The 20094-nt window shown below is 35.2% G+C and overlaps 1 protein-coding gene across 3 annotated transcripts in view; it reads right to left on the bottom strand.

Annotated features, from left to right (window-relative positions):
• The window catches only part of LOC114330372 (protein C-ets-1-like), a 683925-nt gene that overhangs the window by 9445 nt on the left and 654386 nt on the right, over positions 1–20094 (bottom strand). For 2 of the 3 annotated variants that reach the window (XM_050649794.1, XM_050649792.1), the window contains 3 exons: positions 15567–15818; positions 10418–10693; positions 4023–4299 (listed from right to left, as the gene is read on the bottom strand). In XM_050649794.1, coding sequence (XP_050505751.1) covers positions 4023–4299; positions 10418–10693; positions 15567–15818 — 805 coding nt within the window. The remainder of the gene's footprint in view (positions 1–4022; positions 4300–10417; positions 10694–15566; positions 15819–20094) is intronic. The other variant, XM_050649793.1, reaches the window with a different exon arrangement.

Here is a 20094-nt window from a genome sequence, read left to right as displayed (position 1 = left end):
ATCGTATTATAGAACTAAGTCTCCCAGGGCATGTGTCAGTTTCACTTCGACTTCATTGAAGGTTCTTCCCCGAGCTGCCACAGCTGTATCATCAGCGTAAATAAATTGCCTTGTTTGTTGGTGTATGGGTTGGTCGTTGGTGTATATGTTGTGTAGAATCGGCGCGAGGACACTTCCCTGTGGTAGCCCATTTTTTTGGTCCCTCCACCGACTGTTCTTGGACTGGAGCGTTACGTAGAAGCGTCTATTCTGGAGGAGATATTTCACTAACCTTGTTAGTCGGAAATCCTTTGTAGTTTTGTAGAGTTTTGCGAGTAGCCGTTGATGGTTAACTGTATCATAGGCGGCAGTTAGGTCTATGAACGCTACTCCTGTTATTTCCTTCCGTTCAAAACCATCTTCAATATGCTGGGTGAGATTAAGAATTTGACTGCAGCAGCACTTTCCGGGCCTGAATCCTGCTTGTTCTGGAATAATTTTAGTCTACACATATTCAGCGATCCGGTTCAGTATCATTCTTTCAAAGGCCTTGAAAAGGTGGCACAAGAGAGATATAGGACTAAAACTCTTTGTATCCGACGGATCCTTCCCTGCTTTTAAGAGGGCTACCACTCTAGCTTTCCTCCAGATTTTGGGGATTTGTAATGTACGGATGCAGCAATTCATCATTTCTACGAGCCACTCTACGGTTTTTAGTCCAAAGTTCTTTATTTGCTCTGTTCGTATGTCGTCCAAACCAGCCGCTTTATTATCTTTCATTTGGTGGATCGCGCCTCTCATCTCCTCTAGACAAAAAGAGGTACCTAGAATATCTCTTTCTTCGTCGATATTCCGTTGAGCTCTCACCTTGTTCTTTCTTGATGTCGTCTTACCCTTCATTAGAAGATGATGGGCTATCTGATCGGGTGTGACTTCTGTCATGTTGACTGCCGGAGCAGCGGGATCGTTGCCAAGATTCCGAATCAGCTTCCAGGCACGTCTGCTGTTTTGTTTCATGTCAGACGACTGACCAGCTTGCACCACCTTTCCGTTCTGTTGGCGGATATCACATGTAACATTTCCTCCCCAGCCTGTATTGTCGCTTCCGAGAAAGGGTCTTCTTCCTATAGCTGTTCGTATCTTTTAAGTAGGGGTTTAGATTCTTCATTGAGCCCCGCTATGTACTCAGTTCGACAACCTCTAGGGATAAATTTCCGTGATACTTGCTTTACGATTTCTACAAATTTATCGTAGGAATCGGGGCAAGGTCCTAGCTGGGAAACTTCTTGATCCAATGTTTCAAATTTTTCCCATTCTGCTTTAGTAAAGTTGAACCTTCTCTTAAAAGGGACAATTTCGTATCTGACTGCCGCGTTAGAAAGACAAATTATTGGTCTGTGCTGTGTCTTTGGGAGGGCGCTTCCAACGATTTTTGTCACCTGGTCTCCAATTCTGTCGCTGACAAATTTCGTATTACCGGGACTCCACTATACTATCAAAAAAGTTAAAAACTTTGTGCAATGAATGAACTCATACTTTCAAATTAGCTTTGATCGCACTTTACAAATAGAAGACAAGCTTAGTCATTCAACGTTCACGATGGCAAAGGAAAGAGCTGAAGTAGTCGAAGCTAGTAGACTGGATTTGAATCCAATGTGCAAAAGAAGGAACTGACCAGGAAGATCCGAATCGGGAAGAAGAGGCACTGGAGAGAACTGTTTGACAAGTTGGACGAGAATGTATGGAGTTAGTGGTACAAAATCCTAATGAAGTTCAAGCTATGCCCTCTGTATGACATGACACTGGACAAAAAGCTTGAGGTTACCTGAGATTAGCGACTGGCCTGGAGTGTAGTATGACGCCAAAGCTAAACGATATGTACCTTTTACCATAGACGAAGCGTTGAGTGTCCTACGAAAGGATACAGGGACCGATAGGATAACACCAGAAGCGGTACAAAGCATCGGTAGAATCGGCGTGGATATTGGAACACATGAATGCACTAGTTGAAACACAGCGATTTCCAGCAAATTAAAGGATCTCCAGGCTCGTGCTACTCCCTAAGGAGGAAAACAAATATCGACCTGGTTGCCTTCTGTCGTGAAGAGAATCGACACTATCATTGAAGTGTTAGGCCTGCTGTGAACTAGGCAGTAACGTTTCATAAAGAGCAGGAGCACGGTTGATGTGGTGATGGAAGTCTTCCGGGAGTTGCGCAAGGTGGGGGTTGACCACAAGTGAGCGATCCTACTGCTGTTTGACCTCCGGAATACTTTCAAAAAGGTAATGAAGATTTTACGAGAGAGAAGGTGTTCGGCTTACTTGATCAATTTGGTCTCAGACAGAGACCAAATTCATCAAGTAACCTATTAGTCATCAAGTCTAACCTATTAGTCTCTGTCAGAGAGTAAAATTATGGTAATAAAATGCGTGGTGGTTGACGTGACGGCTAGAGTACCGCAGGATTCGGTCCTATGACCCACGCTGTGGAACCTGGCATATGACGGAGTTGTAAGCTAACAATAGGGAGAGAGGGTAACAACCCCTTTGGCATTTGTAGAAGACCTCGCTATGTTGGTAATGGCGCGGGACAGGGAGGACTTTATCTTCGGTGAGCAGAGTACATCGACCAAATCCATAAATGGATGGAAATACATGGACTAGATCTGGCTGTGGGTAAGACCAGGGAGCAAACAGGAAGATAAGTTAGAGTGATATGTCGCGAAATAGAACATGAATACTTGGGTTTGAGATTTGTTTTGTTACGGATCCATAGGGCTTTTCATCAACAGTCATTTGTTTCGAGCTTCTGTCATGTGTCGTATAATATTAAGATATCTACGTGATACGTCTTTGGTTTGTATCATTGTAATACCAATAACGTATGACGTAGATATATTAATATTAGACGACACATGACAAGCTCGAAACAAATGACAATCGATGAAAAGCCCTATTCGTTTATTTTCCTGTCTGATAGTTTAATGTTCAGCATTTGTTTTTCCATGGATCTACTATTTCCATGCTATATGCATGGACTTCCATGCTATTTTTTTCATATTTTCCTTTGTAAAAGTCCATGTCTGAGAGGCATATAAGAACAGAGAGTATACGTTGATTGAAGATTCTTTATTTTTAGGCATTTTCTGTTCTATAGAATATTTTCCCAAATGATGTCCATGACAATCTTTTTGTTCTTTTTAAATTATTCGGTCTGATTTTCTTTATTTAATTTAGTGATTTGTTCTAGATCTATACTCTTTAACTTGTTCTATTCCTGTTTGTGTCACTGTAATTATTAGTTCTTCTTGTTGATTGGTCATGGCCTTTGTTTTGCTGTAATTCATCTTCAGTCCTATCTTTGTTGATTCTATATCTAGTTCGTCCATCATTATTTGTAAATCTTCACTTTTTTCTGTTGTCTATTAATACAATATCGTCCGCATATCGTAAGTGATTCAGATATTACCCATTTATGTTAATATCCAAGCCATCCCAGTGTAGTTGTTTGAATACATCTTCTAATATTTCGTAACTCCCTACATTCTCTACTATATCCACAATATGCCAACACTTTTCAAAAATGACAACGTTAAATGGGACAGTTATTAAACGGATTTGATAGAAAAAGACCGTTATATATTGTCAAATGCAATAAAATCGGTTCGAAATTATAAGATTTATATGGGGAAAATATGCTTGTATATTTAAAAGCAGATAATACAGTACAGCCCGAAATAAACAGTAGGTATGTACTGAAACTGAAACATACGTTTCTCTTTCTGCACAATGTCATACCCAAAACTTGTGTATACCTGCCAAGTAATTCTTAACATTAATAATTAATAATTGTTAAGAATTACTTGGCAGGTGTATACAAGTTAATTTGGGTATCACAGCGTGCATAAAGAGAAACCTATATTCAGTACTGTTTATTTCGGGCTATACTGTATATAGGTATTGAGTTTATATATTTTTATTATCTTCGATAATGATTGGCACGGAAAAGCATTGATACAATAGGAAGCATAAACTAAACTTACCCCAGCAACGTTTGCAGATCACATACGAATCGGTAAACGTAACGTTTACCGGCAGTCTTGTGTATTATATTCTTATCATAATAATAGCGAAGACCGCGGGACAATTTCTCATAGTTCATCTTCGGCTTATTTTTTCTGATACCCCATCGCCTTGCAACTTCGTCCGGATCCGTCAGCTTGAACTCCCAGCCATCACCGGTCCAAGAAATGAAAGCTTGACAAGACTTATCGGTAAGAAGCTCTAGGAGGAATTGCCAGAGTTGAATCGGTCCTGAACCTAAAAAATAATATAGTTTAATAATAAATAAATAATAATTAAACGTTAAACGGAGGATTCGATATGCAAAATGGCCAGAACATCGAGGCCATTGGTGAAAACGATATGTGTAAATATCTTGGAGTAAAACAAGCGGGGAAAAATGACCATAAGCAAATGAAAACTGAGATAACTACAGAGTTTATACGAAGGGTAAAACAGCTGCTTCGTTCACAGCTTAACAGTAAATATTTGTTTAAGGCACTAAACACCTACGCTTGTTCCGCGCTTAGCTATTCATTTGGTATTGTTAAATGGACTAAAACGGATATAGAAAATCTTCAGCGAAAAGTAAGAACACACCTCACAAAGGCACAAAAAGACCTTCCTCGAAGTGCAGTAGAAAGAACGACGTTACCACGGAATTTAGGAGGAAAAGGACATATGGATATAGTGAAGCAAGTAGATAAACAAATTGCTAATTTACGAACTTATTTTCAGATGCAGGCTGAGGCATCTACTCAGCGTAGATGACACAATACCGATCAAACTGAGGGAATCAGATTTTCGCATAAACCACCTTACAAAGGTGAAAAAATGCACAACTGGATGGGTAAACCTCTACACGGGTGACATCCCAATGAGGTCGGCCAAGACTATGTCGACAATATAGTGTCGAACTATTGGTTGACATCAGGAAAGATGTTCCCCGAAACAGCATTACTGGCCATTCAGGATCAGGTTATATAATCAAAACGACAAATGCCGATATGGATGTCAAGCCCAAGAAACCATCCAACATCTTACAGGGGGCTGCCAGGCATTTTCTGCAACTGAATACAAGGAACGACATGACTCGGAAAGATCCTTCATCAAGAGATAGCTATCAAGCTGGGACTTCTGCAAACAGATCATCTCCCATATTATCAACACGTCCCTGAGAGTATGCTTGAGAATGACAACTACAAGCTATACTAGGACCGCACTGTACTCAGAGATCAAACAATGGCACATAATAGACTAGATGTCGTACTAATTAATAAATTAAAGAGACAAACAACACTTATTGATGTGGCGATACCTAACAATGATAATCAACTTACTAAATTTACTGAAAAGATCGCCAAGTACAGAGATCTGGAAATTCAAATACGTAGACAATAGAGAATGCAAAATACCCAGACAATACCGGTTACTACTGGAGTCACTCCTAAGAACCTCCTCGAAAACATAAAAAAGCTGGGTCTAAATCAACACCTATATAAGACCATGCAGAAAGCTATACTACTCGCAACGGCCAGATGTGTACGAACATTTTTTGGAGATATACCTGCATACTAAGTCACCTAGGGCTCGATAACACGAAAAGAGTCCAATCAGAGCTCAATCCTTTTGATACCGTAGGTATCTGGGATGAGTCAATTTTCTCCTTAGAAGGAGTGTGAGCCGTATGGCTAAATCTGAATTAAACGTTAATTATATTTCAATTCCTGACCATCACAGATGCGATGGTCAGATGACCTGAAGAAACACACTGGGTCAAAATGGATGCAAATTGCCCTAGATAGAGAGGCATGGAGGAAGGAAGAGAAGGCCTATATCCAAGGATGGATGTTTAGGGCTGATTAGATATATTTCAATTGTTTGAAAGAGTAGGCCAGCTTAACCTAATAGCATGTGCAATAAAAATATCCACATACTCCATTAAACAGACTTTTCTTTGTCCGTTTACTCTAGAAAAAGTATAGTGACATCATAATATCTTGATTTTCTTGAAATTCTATCTTTCTTTGTTTTGAGAAGGTTACTGTAGATGATGGCTAATAATTCCTCTGGTTTGATGAACTCTGGGTGTTGGAGACCTTCCTCGCGGTTGTTTGTACACAAAATAATCTAGATTATTGATCTAGATTATTTTGGCAGACGAACGTAAACCAAAACGTTTGTGTTGATTATGTTCGGGTAGGGATTCATGTTTCCGGTAGTAATTTATTAACATCGCCTTTAAGTCACCTAAATTTTACAATTTCTCAATGTAAATTGCATATTAAATCCAACCATTGTTTGGTTCTGGGGCTACTAAGCATGTAACACGAAATACGAGTTCACTGAGGATGGACTGATAGGTCCGAAAACATTTTGAACATTTATGTAATCCATTTGGATTTTTGAGATTTTAATTTATAATTAAAACTATAAAAGGATATATACTGATAATAAAAAGGATACTAAATATAGGAGAAAAACAACTTAAAATAATCTGCTATGCAGACGACGCAATACTAATCTCTCAAAGTGAAGATGATTTACAACGTATGCTGCACCAATTTAATATAACCGCTAGAAAATTTAACATGTTCATTTTCACAAAACAGACCAAATGCATGGTTATAACAGCAAATCTAGTAAGATGTTAATTAGAGCTGGAGGGTCGATAATGGAACAAGTCATGGAGTTTAAATATCTAGGCATCATACTACCTAGCTACGGAAAGCTCGAAACAAAAGTAGAAGATCAGGTGAATAAAGCAAACAGAACCGCAGGTTGCCTGGATGAAACAATATGGAGAAAGAAAAATATCGGAAAATAAATGAAAGGCAGAATTTACAAAACAATCATCAGGCCAATAATCACATACGCAGCAGGAACACGACCTGATACAGAAAGAACAAAAAGAATGCTAGGAACAGCAGAGATGAAAACCCTTCGAAAAATTGATGGTAAGACACTATCGGATAGAGCTAGAAGTGCAGATATACCACGGAGATGCAAGGTAGACAACATGGCTAAAAAACACAAGAGTAGAATGGAACGACCACATAAGCCGAATGACAACAAATAGAGTAGTAAGGACGACGGGGAGAGACGGTTCCCCAATAGAAAGGCGATCAGTGGGAAGCCAAGAAAACGATGGAATGACAACTTACTGGAGGCACATTGAAAAACAGACAGTCATGTCTACACAAAAACAAGAAGACGATGTTACGAGTTATTTAAATAATATTTGACAATATTAGAGGAAAGGTCAAATATTACTAAATAAACATCATTAAGTTTGTCAGAAAAAAATTCTGTTTGTCAGATCTCAACAACATGAAACCTTCATAGTAACAATTATGGTTTTTTTGTCAACTGTTTTATCACAACATATATATGTAGAAGTCTGTCGGCCATGGGAAGAATTTAAATCATTAATATAATCTAAAAAAAGAGAAAAATATTTAACAATAGCAGACGAACTCTTTATATACGATATAAAGTCATTGTTTTGCTTGACGACCTTGGAAGAATTTATTAACAGTAGCCGTCTGGGTAGAATAATCAGTTTTAATAATACCCCCTACAAAATTACCTCGGTAATGCTAATAGTAATGGAGCTCGCTCGGATGAATAATTTTGTGAAGGAGCTATTATGGAAATTTAAAATAATTCTAGATAATTTTGTTGTCCCAATTGAAAGTATTACAATAATTGCAATGCTAATTTAAAACAAAGTGTTTTTTCTCGTCTAATCAAAGTAGGTACCTATACTGATAAAATATAATGAATAAAGCGCATCAATAATGTGTTTTTTTCTCTGTTGGGAAAGATGTTGCAGATTTAAGTTGAAAAGGGAGATGGTTGTATAGTTTTTTTACAGAATATAATATAAATTTCTTTACTAACTTAATGAACGGGATCAAAGACGGGTAATAGACATCAAAAGTTGAATTTTTGGTAGAGTAGTCATGATTAGGTGTTGCTGGAAAGACATGTAACTGTTTACGAATTAAGCAAAGAGTTTCTAAAATATATAAAGGAGGAAGTGTTAAAATCTGGTGATATTTGCAATGTGTTGTTCTTCTGAGGTCAAATAGTTAGATACCTTATTACTCTTTTTTGTAATTTAAAAATAACATCGCATTGGGCAGTTGTACCAGAACCCCAAAAAGGAAGACTATATCGAAGATGAGACTCGAAAAAAAAAAGAATGTGTGTGTACTTTGTACGCACGTAAGAAGTTATACTTCTATTATATGATTATATGATTATATGATTATAAACGAAATTAATATACTTTTTATTTATATTTTATTTAAATATTAAATTAATTTATACTTAATACTTCTCAAACATTTTTATTAAAACAGTGCCAAAAATTAAAATAATAAAAAAATAAAACACACACAAACACATTAAAAATGCCACAAATGATTTCTGAACATTAATTGTCGGAAAAATTTTTAACTAAATACGTATTTTCTGAAAATAAAATTATATAATAAATACTTACAATCATAAAATGTATAAAAAAAAATAAAAAAATAAAAGTTTCTATTGGGATTCGAACCAACTTACCACGCGGCTGGTATTTGCGTTGTATTGGGATTCACCCGCATTAAAACTGCACCACAGAGGCAGCTTGTCATTATGTGCGAAGATCGTCTAACTAAACAGATTAACCTTTTGACATTTTTAACTTATGTAAATCAAATTATTTTGATTTTGAATTGAAATGATTTAGAATTGAAAAAATACAACAAAACATAGGGTAAGAAGACAATATATTAGGTGAATATTGATATAAATTTTGATGGTAATCAAATTATGTAAAAAAAAGTATTACATACTACTTATGTATTTTGGTAGGTTCAAGGTAGGTATCGGAGCCCGTATAACGACTAATACATTTCGCAATCACTTGCGTCGTGCAAAGTGGCTATGTTCAAATATCATAACAAAATTTGATCAACTATTTATAAAACACTTACCAGTGAAAGATTCTTTAGCTTTGAATAAGCGAGATCTGCGGCACTCATACTAGGCACAGTTTGATGAGCTTTCACATTGGCATGTAACAATCATCTCTTCTATGTAAATAAGTCCAAAAATATAATATGAAAACTATTTAAAAAGGCAGTATAACCATTAACTAACTTTTTGTTTGTTGTTTCTCTTCCTACAAATTTTAAAACGCAACAAGCATACATTATAACCAAACACAGTCCCACAGCTGTGCCACAGCTGCCATATTGGATAATTTTTGTCATGTCATTTGAACATCCAATCAGAACAAAGTTATAATGCGCATGCGCCCGGTCGCTAGGTTTTCCCATATAAAATTTCACCGTCATTACGCCCGTAAAGAAGTATAACTTCAAAAATATGTTATTTTGGAAGATGCCAAATTGATTTCCTTCGACACATATCTTACTGCATAGCAAGCCGAGGCTAGTTTCTTAACAAATAGATATGAAGGGACCATTTAAGGTTGATGTCTAAAAAAATACCAAGAAATTTTACAGAATCAATGATACCTACTGATCTGGCTGTTATTAAGAAGCAAGGGTTAAAGAGCAAGAGGATTATGTTATGTTAAATAAGAATAAATAATTAGAGTTGGACCGGGTTTTATTGTAAGTAGGTCAGAAGTTATAGTTGCATGAAGAGTTGCAATATTTGAGTTGCTATAAATGAAACTGGTATCATCAGCAAAAAGAAAAATTTTTCATCGATTTTTAAATTAGCGATGCCATTAATAAAGATAAGTAAAAGTAATGGAGCCAATACTGAACCTTGTAGTACCCCACATTACAATATTTTGAGACTGAGTCTGTATCATTTGCTCTAACCAGTTGTTTCTTATTATCCAAGTAAGATTGGAACCATTTCAACGAAATACCTCGAATTCCGTGGAAATTTAGCTTTTTTATCAAAATGTGATTTACACAATCAAAAAATTTATTTAAAAAGCCGAACTGATTTTGTGATAAAATGTTGTTTTCAACGAGAAAGGACATAAGTCGAGCTTTTATGAGACTCTCAATAATTTTTGAGAGTATCGATAGTAGGGCAGTAGGTCTATATTTGCAGGCATTAAATGTTTTACTACCCTTATGAAGAGGAATAATAAAGGATGTCATTAGGCACTCTGGAAATTTACTTTTCTCAGAGGAATCATTTGTTAGTGAGATGAGGACTTCAAACACATTTTCTGGGATATATGAGAAAACTTTTATGGATAGTCCATGAGTACTACAGGAAGATTTGCTTTTGATACAATTGATGTCTGCTGTATTAAAGATTTCTGAATATATATTACAACTTCTAATTCATAACGAATTTAAAAATACATATTTAATGGCTTTAAGCGACTCACCTGTAAAACATGGTCCTCCAGTGGTAGGATTTCCAGGATATCCGGTAATCATACCATTCTGAATCATAGGCTTCGTATCTTGGATTGCATTCAGTTGATCTCTTGTCATTCCTGCCGTTAAAAATGCAGGATGTGTATGGGGATGATGACCTAACGTTAATTCGGGGTTATGTCCCCACTGTTCCGGCCCACTATTGGCACCACTGGGCACGGTCTGGAACGTATCGTACGGCGCTCCGTAGGTATCTGAGTATGCGTCGTTGAATCGTCCAGCACCTTAAATTAAGGATGCATTTATTTAACATATTCTAATGTAATGAAACGACCCTATTAAGTTACGCCAATGTCTTTACTTAATAGTACGCAATGTTGAGTAAATTACGTACAAATAACAAAATGTTCCAAATCAATTACCAAATAAGAAATAACTAGAAATAGAGTTAAAAGGTTTGAAAATCTTAAAAACTCAATCAGTAAAATAAATAACCTATAAATAATAAGAATAAGTAGTTCTCATGGCAACGCCTATGGAAATAGATTATTCTTCTTCTTCTTCTTTGTCGAAACTCCTTATGCCCCTCAGGGGCGTCGGAGGTTTTATTCATCTTCTATCCATCTCTTCCATTTCTTGCGGTCCTTTGCTAACTCTTTCATTTGTTGATGTGTTTTTCCTTTTTCCTGTCCAATTTCTATAATCTGATCGATCCATCTCTTCCTTGGCCTCCCTTTCCTTCTTTTCCCATATCTTTTCGATTCCATCACCTGCTTTGGTAGTCTTCCCTGGTCCATTCTGTTAATGTGTCCATACCATTTTAATTTTCTTTTTTGTATCTTGGTTATTATCGATTCCTGTTTCAGTCTTTCTCTAATATCTTCATTTCTTATTCTGTCCAATTTCGTTTTTCCTGCTATTTTTCTTAGCTGCTTCATCTCCGCTGTGTTTATTGTACTGTCTATTTTTGCATTGTTTACCCATGTCTCACTTGCATATATTAAAGTTGGTACAGAGATTGCGTTGTATACTTTCAGTTTTATTTCTTTATCTATTTCTTCCTTTCCAAATATTGTTTTATTTAGTGCATAGTAGATCTTATTTGCTTTTTTCGCTCTGTATGAGATTTCTTGATCTATCTTTCCATCCTCTGATATTATTACTCCAAGGTATTCAAACGTCGAGACTGTTTCTATTATTTCGTTTTTGCACCTAATTATTGTTTGGTTTATTTCTTCCCCTTTCTTTTGGGTTACTATCATGGTCTTCGTTTTCTTTACATTTACCTCCATTTTCAAATTTTCTATTTCATCCACCCAGATATCGATTAATTTTTGCATTTTTTCTTTATTGTCTGCTATTATTACTAAGTCATCTGCATATAGTAATCCCTCCATTCTCACTGGTACTAAATTCCTGTACCCTATCATTGACTGTAATTGCCTTGACCTCCTTTTAGCGCTCTTCATTACTCTATCCATTACTAATATAAACAAAACTGGGCTGGGACTGTCCCCTTGTTTTATTCCTCTCCTTAGGTTTATTATTGGCGATCTGTTTCCGTTTATTTGTACTTTAGCAAGTACGTTTCTATATGTACTTTTCACCACGCTTACTATCTTTTGCGGGATTTGCAGATCTTCCATTACTGACCATATTACTTCTCTAGTTATAGAATCAAAAGCAGCTTTAATATCTATAAACGTAATATATAAGTCTTCTCCTATTTCGTTTTTCCTTTCAATTATATTTCTCAGTATGTATATATTATCTGATGTTCCTCTTTCTTTCCTAAAAGCCGCTTGTTCTTCTTCTAGTTTTCCTTCCAGTTCTTTCCTGAGCTTCCTTTCTATTATCCCGGTGTAGACTTTATATGCCACTGATGATAAGCATATAGCCATATAGTTATCACATTCCGCTTTATCTCCTTTCTTGTGTATTGGTATCAATAAATTTTCTTCCCAGTCTTCCGGTATCTTTTCTGTTCTCCATGCTTCCCTCATTATTTCCAGTAGCCAAAGCTTGCCTCGGTCGCCCACGTACTTCATCATCTCCAGATCTATGTCATCGGCACCTCCCGCTTTTCCAATCTTTATTCTTGCCAATCCTTCTTCAATATCTTTGATATGAATTTCGTCTACTCGATTGTCTCTATCCACTTCTTTTGCCTGCTGTCCTCTCTCCTCATTTTGTTGGTTACTTGCCTCGACTTTGTCTTTATAGTGCTTACTCCATATGGTTAGTATGTCTTGTATGTTTGTTTTCAATTCATTTCGCTCATTTTCAATTCCTCTTATTTGTTTCCTTTTTGTTCCTTTCATGCTTCTTATTTTATTCCAAAACTGTTTATTGTTATTCCCAAAAATTTTCGTTCAATTCTTCACCGAATTCCTTCCAGCTCTTCTTCTTCGCATCTTTTACTAGTTCTTTCACTATATTTCTCTGTCTTCTGTATTCGTCTCTGTCTTGCTCTTCATTGGTGTTTATGTATCGCTTCCACATTTTTTTCTTCTTTTTTACAGCTTGCTTTATTTCCTTATCCACCATCCAGTTCTTTTATTATTCTTCCCATTCTTTCTTATTCCACATACTTGTTTTGCAGTGTTCCATAACGTGTCTCTCAATTGTTTCCATCTCTCTTCCATATTCCATATTTCCTCATTGTTTTCATGCTGTTCCAGTATTTTATCTGTCTCTCTTTGGTATAACTTCCTTATTTCCATATTTTTCATCTTATGTATTGCTATTCTTGTATATTGAGGACTCTCTATTATTTCCATTATAGATTATTCAAAAATATATTTAAAGTAAGATAATTCGTTTAGGAAAAAGATTAAACGGGTTGTCGCTACATATTATAGAGTCCCTTTAGTCTCCTTTATTCGTCGTCTCCTTGCCTTATACATTATTGTAAAAGGCAGAGATTAATGATGTTACCAGAAAGTGGTTCCACGACAATATTCAGGTTTATTGTTTATATCTCGAACTTCTTATTTCTTTAATAGATGTCGCTACAGCGCCCGATACGCGAATTATTTTTATAGTTAAATAGACAGCTTGGTTTCGTTTCGATTCAGAGGTGTTCATGTAGCCCCACTGAAGAGGACTGGTGAGACCAGTGGCGGCTCGTGGTAATTTAAAATGGGTGTTCAATTAAGGAATGTAATTATATTAAATGGTGAATAAAAGCCGCGGGCAATTGCGGCACAGGCGAAAAATTAAACTATTTTATTGATTTCCTATACCCAGAATCTAATAATTGGCGAACATCAATATTGCCAATATTTGAAAGTTGCAATTCATTTTTTAAATGAATTTGGGAAGATCCGTGTTTTTTAATTTTTGTTGATAAATGAGATAAATCCCGAACGCCCGTTTTTGTCCACTCTGAAGAAATAGTTTCATTTTTCGAAAATACTAAACATGGAAAACAAAACAAAGAATGTAGTTTATCACACCCGCACAACCACGAAGTTTTTTTAAATTGTTCAACTTTAAAGCAACGTTTAAGCTTTTTGTTTTTTATAGCACATTCTTGTACCAAGTTTATCTCCGGCCGAGGTGGACCATTCTTTTTCATTAGAAGTTGATTTTCAAAACTATTTGCATTTTCTTTTATAAAATCCACTGAATAAGGCTCCATCATAAAACTATTAATATTGTATTTAAGATTTAACCGTATATAACTAGAACCCACAACATACTGGGGTTCCCATACCCATCACTCTGGGGTATGGAATAATAATGGTGTTAAGCGTATAGAGCTCAAAGTACATACAAAAAGGGGGGAGGGTTATAACTCCCAAAACCACCCCTGGTTACGCCTATGAAAATCCCAAACTGTAAACCGAAACGCTCCACTGGTCTCTGGGTGCACTGCACAAATCCTCACTGTTTTAGATAGGCGAAATGCTTTTTCACCGATTTTAAGGCCTTGTTCATATAGGGCGGTTTGCCAACGTAAATGTCGCGATTAACCTGTTTTCCCCCTATTTTCCTTGGTATTAGGGTGAAACTTCAAAGGCGGCATTAGGGTGAGATCAAGTAAAACAGGTAAACCGCGCAGTCGACGACGTTGGCAAACCGCCTGGATATAAACAAGCCCTAAGATTTATCTTTCTAACTACAGGGGTACGTTAGTGCTGAGTGGTTCAATTTGAATTCTGCACCAGAGCATAAGTATCTGCACTTGAGCAAAGTGCAGTAGAGCAAATAAATATGATTAATAAATAAACTTATATTTTAATGATTCTATGAGATTAAAAAAAATATTTTAATGGTATTTTAATATTTATGAGATTTAAAAAAAACTGTATTTTAATGAACTTTTATTGGGTGTTCACTGCACAAGTGAACCAATTGAGAAACCGCCCCTGGGTGAGACCTAAACGGACACATGGGGATGGTGGAACGTCTCTGAACCTAAATGAAACATAAGCTGTTTTCATTTTTAATTATTAATTTGTTAGATTTTTGATACTATTTTATTAACAATCGATCGGTCATATTACACGTATGCGCGCTAATGGTGAATATTAAATTCTTAATTGTATGTCAAAAAATGTGGTCTTAAAACCAAATTTCATTGGCATATCTCAACCGGTTTTAAAGCAATAAAATAAATCTTCAGTTTGTCAGAAAAAATTCTACATCACGTATCTCGGAAACGAAACATTTGCAAACATACGTTTATAAAGCAAACTGTCATTATTTTTTTCAGGCAAAATTATCCCTTAAATTTTGTCGCACTTATTTAGAAATACCGTGTGTTGATGAAAAACATGTCTAGATGTTAAAGTACCTAACTTTTTTATTATCCAACATAAACGAATGAATCAAAAAACAGAATGTTAAGTAAACCTGAGGCTATAGTTGGGTTTTAATTTCAGCATTTTATAAAGGCTGGAATATTCCACAGGGTGATGCGAACTTTGAGAAAAAAACACAGTTTGATTGGTACACAATGAAAATTTATAATGAAAATTTCCCTGTTTAGCAACAATATTATTACAGTGGTGTTGTTAAAGAATCAGGCTATAACATGTTCAAAAAATCACGGCCAACAGGTTTAGGAAATATGAGTCAAAAAATGACCAAATTTTTAAGTGGGCCGATTTCTATACACCTAAGTTTATAAGATATGTAATATGTACTTACCTCTATATTTCGTAACATAACTATGTGGATTATATTTCTGCTCTAATATATGATTAGAATAAAATTCAGGTGAATTATCTAGGTAATTCTGCTGATGGCTATCCAGAGCTTGATACTGTTCATCAGGCGAGAAATGTGGAGTTGGGAAAAGATGGGACCCATCGTCGTTGTTTAGTGTTGGCAGGTTATTTTCCATCGCTCCAAAATTACCCCCCGACGAGTCAGTGCCAGGAGGACACGATCCTTTAAAACCTAAAAGTAGAGAGATTTTGTTAAAATTGATATACATAACGTGAGGGACATAAACAACAAATTACCCGTACTAAAAATGTAAAATTTGATCAAATATAATCATTAGTTCTGGCAATAATGTACATAAATTTCAGATATTACACATATTCATGGTTTTGAAAAAATTTCATATAAATACAAAAGATCTTCTTCAAGTGCCTCATCCTTTAAGGACATTGGCATAGCCACCTTTACTTTACAAGCCATGAAGAGAAAAAGGCAACGTCGCAATTGATGACGTCCGTAGTCTGACTTTCGGACTACCGCTTTCGAAACTACGATTTTAAAGTACAAATTCTGGTAAAATTTATAGTATTTTTTGAGTCGAACAAGAAAATATTATTAATTAGAAGTTTGTACAAAATAATATTAAAAGTAATTCCTTGTAAGTAACGTTTTTATTATACAAAAAAAAACAATAACAAGAATATAAACGGGATTCATTTTTTCGAATCCTAAGAAAACTAATAAGTATTTTTCAAAAATTTAAACGCAGAGTGAAAGATTACGTTAGGACCAAGGGCCCAAAGTCCCTGAAAACTTCTATGTTTATTTTAATAAGTTACAGGGGTGAAAAACTAAGAAAATTGAATGTGATTTTTAGTTTCAAATATGTCATTAAAAAAAACTTTTTATTCATTCTAAGGAACTTTTGGCCCTCGGTAATAAAGATCTTTTATTCTGCGTTTAAAATTTTCAAAAATACTTATTAGTTTTCTCAGAATTCGAAAAAAATGATTAGATTTAAAATACAGGCGTCAAAATTTTTCATTTTGTTCCTTTCCCCTTAAAGTTTGTCGCACTTATTTAGAAACACCCTGAATTGATAAAGAACAAATCTAGTTGTTAAACATAAGCGAATTAATAAAAAAACAGAATGTTAAGAAAACCGGAGTCTATAGTTGGGTTTTAATTTCAGTATTTTATAAATGCCCGGTACACCATAAAAATTTAACTGGTTAGCAACAATATTATTACAGCGGTATTGTTAAAGACTTAGTCTATAACATATTAAAAAAATCACTTAAATCTGCCAACAGGTTTAGGAAATACAAGAAGACATTAAAAATGACAAAATTTTTAAGTGGACGGATTTCTATATGCACGCAAGTTTATATAAAAATATATTATATTGAACTAAAATCATCTTAATAACATACCTTTTAATGTTCTTTATAATTTGGAGCACGAAATATTGTAAAATATTTCAGTTTCTCTGTAAATACAGTGAAAATTATTTAAAAACAAATGAGAACTGTCAGAATTAATCGGTCTACCAATAGATGTTGCCAAGTTTCAACTTCATGGCTTGTTAAGTAAAGGTGGCTATGACATTGGCGATCACCATAGTCCATTTTACTCTGCAGCGGTTCTTAAGGGTTCTACTGTTCTTTTTCCACTCCACTGCTATAAATTTTTCAACCAGGACGTGCATCGTCTCAACGGTCCTATTTTTCCTTCCACTTTCCCTTGTATAACCAATCGTAGGTGACTTGTATGCAGCGCCGGATTTACCACTAGGCCAACTAGGCAAGCAAAAGAGGGCCTCAGCTTTTTTTTAAATTGAATTTTTATTTTCTAAAATTAATTAATAATTACCACTACTGGCAATCGTGTACATTACTCTTGTATATAAATAATACAATCTAATTAAAATAACCAATGTTCATATAAAAACATTCTTGTATTCTTAATATTTTTATTTTTGAGTACCTTAGCCTATTACTATTACAGTTCATATTATTTTGCTTGATCTTTTACTTATAATGTCTTTCCAACTCGGGTATTTTTAGTTTTTTGTTGTCACCTTTACTCTTCCCCCCGAATGAAACAAATGTTATTTAACTTTAACAATAATTAACTGCAATCCTAATTTATAATATAATAATTTTAGCAATATTAATATTTTTACAAATAGCTGCTGTTTGCTAACTTTTTAAATTAGGTAGGTATAGTATATTTTTTATAAATATAGAAATTGTTGTAGTAGGGGAGGAAAGTATACTAAATGTGCAGTTACTCGAGCGTTATGGAGACCTATTGGGTTGTGAAGATTAGATCCTAAAACCAAAAAAGTTAAGTAAAGTTTTCCATTTAAGTGGGGACTTTCCATTTTTAAATTTAATTTTCCATTTCCAACAATCGTTTTTTCCGATTATAACGCCATCTATCCATAATTCGGATAAATTTTTCGAATAAAAGTTACTTATTTTTACGTGAGTAATCCAAATCTGCAATAAAAGATGGGGGTCCCTATTTAATATTTTAAAGTAACCCCCCTCCCCACCACCGTGGGGGGTCGTGTTTGGTGTCATTCGAGATTTTTCAAAAATATTTAATACATGTATTTTGCTGTTATTCGATCTGATGTTTATTTCGCGAAATATCGCGGGATTTCTATTTAAAATTTTTAATTTGCCCCCCACTCCTCTCCGTGGGGGATCGCATTTAGTGTCATTCGATAGATTTTAAAAAAATATAGAAGACGTAATTTTTAGTTTTTCGATCTGACGTTTATCTCTCGAAATATTCTCTTTTTTCTTGCGAAACTTTGTGACTCACTCATTTCCTTACCTCAAACCGTCAGATTTTTGAAATATCCATTGTTCTGCATGTACTTAACGTCCTTATCTTAATCTGTCGATTTCGAGTTTTTCTAAGGATAGATTTTTTTTCGGGCCTCCCTCAATGAACTCCCTTGTATTAAGATCCAATATATGGTAGGAGAGGAAGACCAAAGAAGACGTGGGGGGAGACGATTAGGCAGGACATGTTGGTAAAGGGGATTAATATTGATATGATCCAAGATAGAATTGTCTTCTTCTTCTTAAAGTTCCCTCTCCTATCGGAGGTTGGATATCATAATGGCTATGGTCACTTTGTTGGCTGCTGCTCTGAATAGTTGTAATGAACTACAGTTAAACCATTCTCTAATGTTCCTCAGCCAGAAGATGCGTCTTCTTCCTTGGATCCTTCCTTGCATAATAATTCTCAGCAACTCATATTTTTCTCCTCTGGTAATGTGACCCAAATATTCCAGTTTTCTAGTTTTTATACTTTTCATAATTTCTAACTCCTTATTTAAACGTCGTAGCACTTCAACATTGGTAATCCTTTGAACCCACTGAATTTTCAATATTCTTCTGTAACACCACATATCGAACGCTTCTATTCTTCTTATGTGTTGTCTCTTCAATGTAGAGAGAATAGAATTGTGTGGAGAAATGCAATTAGGGAAGCCGACCCCGCATAGGGATAAGGCAAAGAGAATGATGATATGGTAGGGATACATTTACAGGGTACAAGGTTTCTCCCCAGGCCATAATCTGACGCGCTCGAGTAACTGCAAAAATCCCCGATTGGGCTCCCCTACCATTGAAACTGTTTTGGAACTTTAGCCAAATTTGTAAACCAAGAATATTCAATTAGTGAATACAACTTTTCAACCTATTTATGTAGGCACCGTATTCAAATAGAACATCAGTGGCATTTCTCTTCATTTGTGTTATGCTTTGTATGTTGTACCAATTTTAAAAAGTAAAATTAAAATAAACGTTATGTATTAATATGAAATGTGCTTTATGCTTTAATTACATAATCGTGAAGTTATCGGGGGCCGCTAGGGGTAATTTGGCCTAGGGTCGCATGTATCCTAAATCCGGCACTGCTTTTATGTGAATTGAATGTGAGTATGAGACCAAAGTAGCTCATTTTTCTTTCCTTCATAGAGTTGAGTATTTCTTTCTCTTTAACATAAATAAATCAAATTGGATGCTGGTGAGCAAAACTCAGAAACCTGCCAGACAATTGAAAATAAGAAACCAATTAATTCAACCAGTAGTAGACTCACATCGTAGACGAAATACGATCTAGAGTTAAAAAGGCCAGAGCAGTATTTAACAACATGAGAAATATATTCCCGCATTGCGACATATATCTCCCACTAAAAATACGGCTGCTAAAATTATTTCCAGTCTTTCTTTATATGGCGTAGAGGCCTGAACAATAACGGAAACACTAATGAAAAATCTAGAAGCATTCGATGTGTGGATCTACCGACGTATCCTCAAAATATGTTAAATAGTTGCATTTATTACTCAAAAAATATTTAATTTTTTAAATTCAGATGATTTTTCATTTCAAATTAAAGTTTAAAAGGTTGATTTCTGAAAACTTTAAAAAGTGGAGTTAGTTGGTTTTGGCAGTAAGCCGACGATTTATTTTATAAATACAAATA

The sequence above is a fragment of the Diabrotica virgifera genome, chromosome 4 (genome assembly GCF_917563875.1).
Source record: "Diabrotica virgifera virgifera chromosome 4, PGI_DIABVI_V3a".
Taxonomy (NCBI): domain Eukaryota; kingdom Metazoa; phylum Arthropoda; class Insecta; order Coleoptera; family Chrysomelidae; genus Diabrotica; species Diabrotica virgifera.
Note: the sequence above shows the minus strand (reverse complement) of the source record. Positions and strands in the feature narration are given on the sequence as shown.